This window comes from Penaeus monodon, chromosome 36, assembly GCF_015228065.2.
Source record: "Penaeus monodon isolate SGIC_2016 chromosome 36, NSTDA_Pmon_1, whole genome shotgun sequence".
Taxonomy (NCBI): Eukaryota; Metazoa; Arthropoda; class Malacostraca; order Decapoda; family Penaeidae; genus Penaeus; species Penaeus monodon.
The window spans coordinates 34,808,999-34,818,458 of NC_051421.1; the positions used below are offsets into that span (position 1 = coordinate 34,808,999).

General features: G+C 42.3%; 1 protein-coding gene across 1 annotated transcript in view; it reads right to left on the bottom strand.

Annotated features, from left to right (window-relative positions):
• Positions 1-120: 120 nt before the first annotated feature.
• Positions 121-9,460, bottom strand: part of LOC119595648 (oxysterol-binding protein-related protein 1-like) — an 18,689-nt gene continuing 9,349 nt past the window's right edge. Inside the window, exons 3-5 of the mRNA XM_037944754.1 lie at positions 7,975-8,135; positions 2,056-2,148; positions 121-435 (exon numbers count right to left, since the gene is read on the bottom strand). Coding sequence (XP_037800682.1) covers positions 121-435; positions 2,056-2,148; positions 7,975-8,135 — 569 coding nt within the window. The remainder of the gene's footprint in view (positions 436-2,055; positions 2,149-7,974; positions 8,136-9,460) is intronic.

Below are 9,460 nucleotides of genomic sequence, written 5' to 3' on the forward strand. Positions count from 1 at the left end.
GGGACGGGCCGCCATTGACATTAATCTTTACTTTAGCCATGGTTCGGTTGCATAAGGTCGCCAGGGGTGAGATGGGTGAGCGTGATCAGTGAGGTGATGGAGAGGAGGGGAAAATGATTTTTAGAGGAGAGAAAGTACGAAATTTAGAGGTGATAGTGGAAATTTACAAGGTACCTGCACTCGACCCCCCTCAGCGTCAGCCTGGTTGCGTTCTGCAGTGCACTGAGGGATCGGAGTTCTGTGTTGGGCCTCTCCCTTACTGCCAATCCTTGCTACAAAGGGATAGCAGGTTAGAGGCGCACCAACCAGACGAATACAAAAGTCTCGAAGACTTATGTAGGTCCAGGTGGCCACAGGAAATTGAAGGAAATTAGGAGGAGCTAGAGGACACCTAAATGTCACCCCAGTCTGCTGGGCCTCCCTATACAGGTTTCCCTGTGATAGAGAGTGCTGCGGGTCTGGGGAGAGTTGTAATATTCCTTTGTCACCGATGGCAACACATTGCAGACACCATGCTTTATATAGGCTTTACCCCAAAGATATGGAATTCTTATTCAATTAATTTCTCTCTCTTCAATATATATATATATATATATATATATATATATATATATATATATATATATATATGTACATATATATGTATATATATATATATATATATAGTATATATATATATATATATATATATATTATATATATATGTATATATATGTATATATATATTATATATGTATATATATATATGATATATATATGTATATATATTTATATATACTATTATTATATATTATATATGTATTATATATATATATTTATATTTATAATATTATATTATATATAATTATATATATTAATTATATATATAATATATATATAAAATATATCTCTCTCTCTCTCTCTCTCTCTCTCCTCTCTCTCTCTCTCTCTCTCTCTCTCTCTCTCTCTCTCTCTCCATCCTCTCTCTCTCTCTCTCTCTCTCCATCCTTTCTCTCTCTCTCTCTCTCTCTCTCTCCTCTCTGTCTCTCTCTCTCTCCATCATCTCTGTTTCTCTGTATCTCTCTCTCTCTCTCTCTCTCTCTCTCTCTCTCCATCCTCCCTCTCTCTCTCTCTCCATCCTCCCCTCTCTCTCTCTCTCCATCCTCTCTCTGTCTCTCTCTCTCCATCCTCTCTCTGTCTCTCTCTGTCTCTGTCTCTGTCTCTCCATCCTCTCTGTCTCTGTCTCTCTCCATCCTCTCTGTCTCTCTCTCTCTCCATCCTCTCTCTCTCTCTCTCTCTCTCTCTCTCTCTCTCTCTCTCCTCTCTTCTCTCTCTCTCTCTCCTCTCTCTCCTCTCTCTCTCTCTCTCTCTCTCTCTCTCTCTCTCTCTCTCTCTCTCTCCATCCTCTCTGTATCTCTCTCTCTCTCTCCATCCTACCTCTCTCTCTCTCTCTCTCTCTCTCTCTCTCTCTCTCTCTCTCTCTCTCTCTCTCTCTCTCTCTCTCTCTCTCTCTCTCTCTCTCTCTCTCTCTCTCTCTCTCTCCATCCTCTCTTCTCTCTCTCTCTCCATCCTCTTTCTCTCTCTCTCTCTCCTCCATCCTCTCTCTCTCTCTCTCTCTCCTCCCTCCTCTCTCCCCCTCTCTCTCTCTCTCCATCCTCTCTCTCTCTCTCTCTCTCTCCTCCCTCTCTCCTCCTCTTCTCTCCCCTCTCTCATCCCCTCTCTCTCTCTCTCTCTCCTCCACCCTCTCTCTCTCTCTCTCCTCCACCCTCTCTCTCTCTCTCTCTCTCTCTCTCCACCCTCTCTCTGTCTCTCTCTCTCCATCCTCCCTGTCTCTCTGTCTCTCTCTCTCTCCATCTTCTCTCTCTAATATACTCTGAAAAGTCTTCCAGTTGTATTCTTATTCTATGAAATTAAAAGAAGAAACAATTATGTTCAAATGCAAACACTTCTCATGCCAAAATGAACAATGAGGATAGAGCTAATAAAAATACTGCTTACAACTTACACCATTCATGACTACACAAAATTGACAAATATTTTGTGAAAACAATTGAAAACAATCAAAAATATATTTACTTGGGCATCACGAGGAAGATCTGATGGACGCAGTCCCTCACCATTGATGGTTGATACACTAGCTCCGTGCTCCAAAAGCAGTAATACTACATCCTGCAAAAGAATGAATAAAATCATGGTAAAAAGGTATCAGACATGAAATCATTTCAGTCATGTGAAATAGACCTGTAAAAGAAATCTAAGCCTTAAGCATACTTCCTAAATATCAATATGTCCTTGTATTAACTTTGCTTAAGGGATGAAAAATATAAGGGCCTTTATTGAACATGAGCCATTTTCCAACTATGGCATAACTGTTTCCTCAATTTATCCCTTGTTTATTTCTGTCTTCCTCCCAAAAAGATACTCCCTAAAAAGACTTTGCCTTTGGGGAAAACATTGTTGCTGATAAAATACCCACAATCCTATTGCTGTCTTATAGTTTAAAGGTGAGTATGCTGCAGTCCTTTACAGCAAAAAGGTTATTTTTGTATAGAGATGTTTTGGGACCAAGATCTTTTTATCCATCAACTGCACTCTCTATTGCTTCACAGCAATCACATGGCCCAAAATATGGACATTAGGCTTATGTGGGCGGCCACTGCCAGCTTGTGACAAGACTCTATATCTCTCTTTTGCAATGTAATTTTCTGTTGTTAAACATAAGCGTTTTTAGCTTTTTTCCCACTTTTCAATGTCCATATTTGTCATTTGATTTCATTTATCTAGATGATAATAGACTGTTTTCATTGCACAGACTTCATATCATTTTTCTAGGTAGTCCATAACTCAGTGCAAGAATAATAACAATAAGTATCATTTTGTTATCTACTTTTTTTATTTATTTATTTATTTTTTTATTTACTGTAATACAACTTGATTCGCCAGTCACACCAGCCAGAATCAGGATCCTGAGAATGGAAATAGTATGTTCACATCAACTGCCCCTCAAGCCAAATTTTTTCATAACATGATCATAGGGGTTAAACTAGGAAGTAATTTTTGTTTAAAATGCATAGAATAACTAGTGAAAAAAGAAAAAAAAATAGTATTAACCCTTTCTGGACGGGTAGTATTCATAGTGGCCCAGGCCTCGCTGCAGGGGGCTTCCATCGTTGCCCTAGCATGCGCGACCACTAATGCCAAATACCAGCATCCCATGCTGTTTCTTCGTAATACTACGAGGATATGTTGTATCTTCAGTTTTCATTATTTTCTAAAGTCTCTACTTGCCATACTTCCTGATAAATCGAGACTGAAGGGTATTTTTGTTGTAATATAGACTCCATAGTTGATCATTATGCGGTCTATAGTCTGAATAAAATAAGCAGTGTGCGGCATCATGGAGTTGAAATTGTCAGTTTGTTGCTTTTTTTTTTTTTTTTTTTTTTTTTTGCATAGTAAAAATGAGTGTTAAAAACGACTTAATTACACTTTCAGTGGCAGAAAAATAATATGTTGCTGTGATTGTAACAAAAAAAAAAAAAAAAAACTCATGGCATGTCCATACATACACCATGGCATGTACATATATGCCACCGGCAGATAGTCCCGCCATGCCATGGCATGTGCGTACATGCCACCCGTTGGCAAAGGGTTAATATACTTTAAGAATATACTTTATTACCTACTTAAATCCAAGTGCCTTGACCATCTTGTCATAAGAAAAATGTGGCGGAGAGCTGGGTGACGTGAATATGCTGTCAGGAAAAACTTTACCTGAGGGTGGGGTAACTGGAGCATGCTATCACAAGATTTTCAGCTGAAGGCTGGTGTGATGGGAATGACTCTCCACAAGTGCACAAAGTTCTTGGAACATGATTAGACTCACTGGGTATTTAGGAAGGACCTATTATACTATTTCCATTGGTAAATGAAAGTAGAATGGAAGATCTTTGAGCCATGACTGAAATAACGAGGCTCAAGAGAGGATATTATTTCTGTGCTCAGAAATCTGTTCCTGCCCGCTGTGACCATTATAAAAATATCTAAATATTAAACAAATAAAACATTTTTAGTTATTGTTAATGTTATTGCAGAGTTATAGACTACAGAGAGAAACATCTGTACAAAGAAAACAGTCTTTTACCAGCTTGATACAGCATTTCAAATGACAATCATAGACACTGGAAATTGACAAAAAAAAAAAGAAAGAAAGAAAGAAAAAAAAAAATGCTTCAGCAGAAAGAGATAATAACACTGAAAAGGGGAGTCCTGATACCTCTGGCCAGGCCTGCAAGCCACACACCAGGAAGAGTCGCCACTCAAGAAAACCTAATGCCCCGATTCTAGGCCACCTAGGCAGGTGCTTCATGATCAGGATGGTATGAAGCAATGGTGTGGTAGCCTAGATAGTGTTAAGTGCTTGCATGCCTTCTTGTTTGCAGCTGCCACCACTGGCTAGCCTAGTGCAAAAAAGTGAGCAGCTCTGCATAAGCCTCCCCTGCCAGTTCACAGCCTCTCCATCATCGAGACTTCTGCAGTGCCTCCTTGTGGCCACTCATGGAAACTGGGCACCTTGTGGTCCCAGGCTAAACTATAGGGGATATCAGAGCAGCAGGAGGCCCCAGAGGTATATAGCCATGACCCACTGGCGTGTGGACACGCCCTGGCTCCACACCAACTCCTGCCCCTCAGCCCCCATGGGGTTAATGGGTGGAAAGGGGGAGGTGGGCATTGTCAGTCCTCACTCACTAGCAGCATCAAGAATAAATGGATATGCTGGGGGAAGGGGTGCTGTCCTTCCCACCCAGCAAGTGAGGCATGCTGTGGGTCCTCTTGGGAGAGCAAATGTTGGGGTGCAGGATAACAACAAAAGTTACTCATCCTGCCTGTGCCCTGGCAGGCGCCAACCCCGCAGGCGGACATTGGGCCCCACAGCCTCTGCCCCCCTTTATTTGTGGCAGCATCGGCAGGGGTGGCACAGGTAGCATCCACTTGGAGCAACTGCCTGAGGCATAACTTCAGGCAAGTTATTTGGGCAGGTGTTTGGAATGTCTGGTCTGTGCAGCAGGATGAGGGGTTACCCCTGCTATCAAGGGAACTGAAGCAGTTGGAAGTTGAGGAGGCTGCCCTCTAAGAGGTGAGAAGACGATCAGTATGGGTGGGTACACCTACTACTGGTCAGACTGTGGCGATGGTCATCATTTCCAGGGAGTAGCCATAACCATTTCCAGGCGACTTCAACCCACAGTATTAGAGGTAATATTGGTTGATGAGTGTATTATGGCACTGAGACTGAAGCATACTTTTGGCTTTGCATCTCTTATTGTTGTGTATGTGACTACTGATATTTGTAAAATCAGTGTGAAAGAAGCGTCCTATGCCAGACTCACATCTGTGGCAGACAATTGTCCCTAGTGAGACATTCACATTGTTCTGGGCAACTTCAGAGTAGTATCAGGCTGTGATCTAGCTGGCTACAAGATGTCTATCGGTGCCTATGGCTCAGGAGCTGATCCCAGCATCAAGAACAGCCTCCTCATCCAGGATTTTCCTAGGTCCCAGAGATTAAGGATTTCTGGCTCCTGGTATCAGCACTCCAACCCGTATCGCTGGACATGGTATAGTGATACAGGTTTTATGGCCAAGGAGATTGACCACATTCTTGTCAGCACTCACTGGAGGATCCTTCAGAATTGCAGGGTTTACCAGAGTGCCGAGTTCTGTGGCACTGACCATAGGCTGGTATTGGCTACCCTGCAGGTCCACTTCAAAACTCCTCACCCCTTCAGTGGCTACTCTAGATGTTTCACTTGGATAGACTGAGGGGAGGAGGAGTGTGCCCGTGGGTTCGCCAAGGCAGTCTCTGATCGATTCACAGAACTTGAAAACTTGACGGAACCAGTTGCTTTGTGGGAGTCCTCCAAGCATGAAACACTCAAAGTAGTGCAGGCAGAATATCACCTCACTGGAGACAATAAAGGCCACTGAAGCATGTTGCATGGCTCGGCTGAATGGTAATCAGGACTTGTGCCATTCCTTGGTGCACTGGGCTTGGAAGCTGCTGAGAAGGGACAAGGAACAGTTCATCAGGAATCTTGCTGAGGAGGTTGAAGGCCATTTCTTGGTAAATGACCTTCACCCTGCCTAACAAGCCCTGAGAATACTGAACTCTAAACCCTCCTCACAAATGACTGCAGTCCGCTCAGTGAATAGACAGATCATCTCAAATCATGTTGGGGTTTATGAATGCTGGGCTGAGTATTTTGAGCAGTTATAACAGGTAGACCTTCAATAGTTAGTTTGGATGCAAGTGGTATCACAATACCTGTGTTGGACCCACCCATCAGCAAGAAACCTCCTACCCTAACTGAAATTAGAATGGTGATTTTTAAGTTGAAAGGTGGGCAAGCCGAGGCATATGTGATATCCCTGCTGAACTGCTAATAGCTAGGGGTGAACCTATAGCTCGGGGCTTGCATGCAGTCTTGACTGCCAGATGGCAGTCTGGTTCTATGCCCCAGACCTGTTGAGGGGCATAGTCATCCCTCTTCAGAAGAGGAAAGGGGAGCATTGGGACTGTAGCAATTACTGTGGCATCAGTATACCAGGCAAGGTTATTGCCCACATTCTTCTGAAACAGATCAGCAACTACCTACTAAGGTACCAGAGACTAGAGCAGTCTGGATTCACTTCTGGCAAATCCACAATAGGCCGTATCCTAGCACTTCGAGTAATTGTGGAATGCCATTGTGAGTTCAGTCATGGGTTGCTTGCAGCTTACATTGACCTCAAGAAAGCATCTGACTTGGTGCATCGAGAATTGTTATGGGAGATACTGAGACTTAGGGGAATTCCTACACAGATCATTGTCTTAATAGCAAGCCTATATACTGGTCCTGAAAGTACTGTAAAGTTTGACATTGGCTTATCAAACTTCTTCCCTGCTAATTCAGGGGTGAGGAAAGGCTGTGTTTTCAACACCTGCATGGACTGGATAATGGGCAGAGCTACTATCCAAAGTCAGTGTGGAGAAACACTTGTCAATATCGAGACTTTGACTTTGCCGACAATGTTGCTATCATATCTGAGTCTCTGGAGTCACTGGTGGCAGCTCTTGATGTATGTAGCAATGAGGCACAGCTCTTAGGCCTAGAAGTCTCCTGGACCAAGACCAAGATTAAGGACTCTGGGGGCCTGTTAAGGGAACCTGTCTTGATGCCTTTTATAACAAGTTCCTTCACCAGATCATAGGGTACAGTTGGCAGGACCATGTGTCCAACCGATGACTACACTATGAGACTGGCATGGGACTTGTTACTTGCATAATCCGGGATCACCAACTCAGGCTATATGGGCATATAGCTTGTTTCCCTGTAGATGACCCTGCCCATCAGGCTGTCTCTTTGCAAGACAACCCTGGGTGGAGGAGGCCCGTGGGACGTCCTAGAAGGACATTGGTTTTGGCTGCTGGACCAGTCCTGTTGTGAGGAGTCAGAGATGGGCCAAGGGCCTGCCTGGAGACTCGCTATGAGGGACCTTGTGGCTGGAAGCGAAAGGTGGATGCAGCTATGTGCCCCCATCAGCATTAGTCCCTTGATGATGTTGATGTGGACAGCGAGGCACCAATATACATTGGATTAAGTATTGGCAGAAGTTGCACATTCTAACAGACTAAAATACAAAGCAATGGTACATCACAAACAACAACTTGTGAATAGGAATCTTATTACTGAAAAAAGAGAGAAGATTTAGTAACTGCTTTGCTTTGTAACACTCAAAAGTATCTTTTAGAAACTTTCATTACATAGGTTTCATACTTAGCAATTACTAATGAAAACAACATCTGTTGAGAGTACAATTGATGTTTTCCTGCAAAAAGGTGGAGCTTTATGATTGTTTTGTATATGGTATATGCAGAAAAAAGCATATCAGTAAGCTTATAAAATTATACATTGAAATATAATGAAATACTGAGCAAAATGGTAAATCATATACCTCTCTATTAGTTAATGCTGCTTTATGTAACGGAGTGTCACCGGCATCATTCAACTCATCCAAGGCTGCTCCATGTTGCAAAAGAACTTCCACACAGTTTCGATGACCAAAATAACTTGCAAGATGCAGAGGGGTCCATCCTTGGTTACTTTTACTCTTACCTTCAAAAGAAAAATGTACATGTTAGTATATTCAAATATACTTCAAGTTTCATTGCCAAAATGAATTTTACCTTAAACCAAAGCATGGCATGCCATGCCCACCATGAGTTTACTTTACTAATTCTTTTTACACTTAGATAGCTCCGCTTGTACTAAGTCACCAATGAGCCAATTATGAGTACTACCTATCTCGCCTGTTCCCCCTTTTCCCTGAAGTTTGAAAATATCTTGCGTTATCTTATATTGCTGTCACTAATGTCTATAACATTATAGTTATTATAATATCAATAATAAAAATACCACCATTGATATTCATAGCATTAGTAGAAAATATGCTTTTCCCGTCAATTCAGGGAAAGGTCAAATCAGGTAAGGTCACGTCTACTAAATGACTCCTTTGTGGCTAAGCACCAGCAGAGCCATCTATGTGCTGAGACATTTCACACACAAACACACACACACACACACACACACACACACACACACACACATACACACACACACACACACAAAAAAAAAAAAAAAAAAAAAAAAAAAAAAAAAAAAAAAAAAAAAATTAACACAGCATTTTCCTAGCAGCATTTGGGTTAAAAATAAAATAAAATAAAAATGCAAAGGATTAGACTATTAATCTTGATATTCTATTATTTTGATTCCACCAACTCATTTTCAATATTTGGGCACTTAAAAAATAGATTTTCTAGGATATTGCACAAATGTCTAACCTGGTCTACAAACAGCAAATATTTCTGATTCAACAAAATTGGACCTATTAACCATTCAGTGTGTGTGTGTGTGAGTGAAGGAATGTGTTTATGTGTGAGTGTGTGTCAGTGTGTGTGTGAGAGAGTGTGGAAGTAAGAGCGCGCGTGTGTGTGTGTGTGTGTGTGTGTGTGTGTGTGTGTGTGTGTGTGTGTGTGTGTGTGTGTGTGTGTGTGTGTGTGTGTGTGTGTGTGTGTGTGTGTGTGTGTGTGTGTGTGTGTGTGTGTGTGTGCTTGTGTGTGTGTGCGTGTATGTGTGAGTGAAGGAATGTGTTTGGGTGTGAGTGTGTGTCAGCGTGTGTGTGAGAGAGTGTCAGAGTGAGAGCGTGTGCGTGTGTGTGAGAGAGTGTGAGAGTAAGAGCGTGTGCGTGTGTGTGAGAGAGTGTGAGAGTAAGAGCGTGTGCGTGTGCGTGTGTGTGCGTGTGTGTGTGTGTGTGTGTGTGTGTGTGTGTGTGTGTGTGTGTGTGTGTGGTGTGTGTGTGTGTGTGTGTGTGTGTGTGTGTGTGTGTGTGTGTGTGTCTGTGAAGAATTGTGTGTGTGTGAGAGTGAAGGAATGTGTTTGTG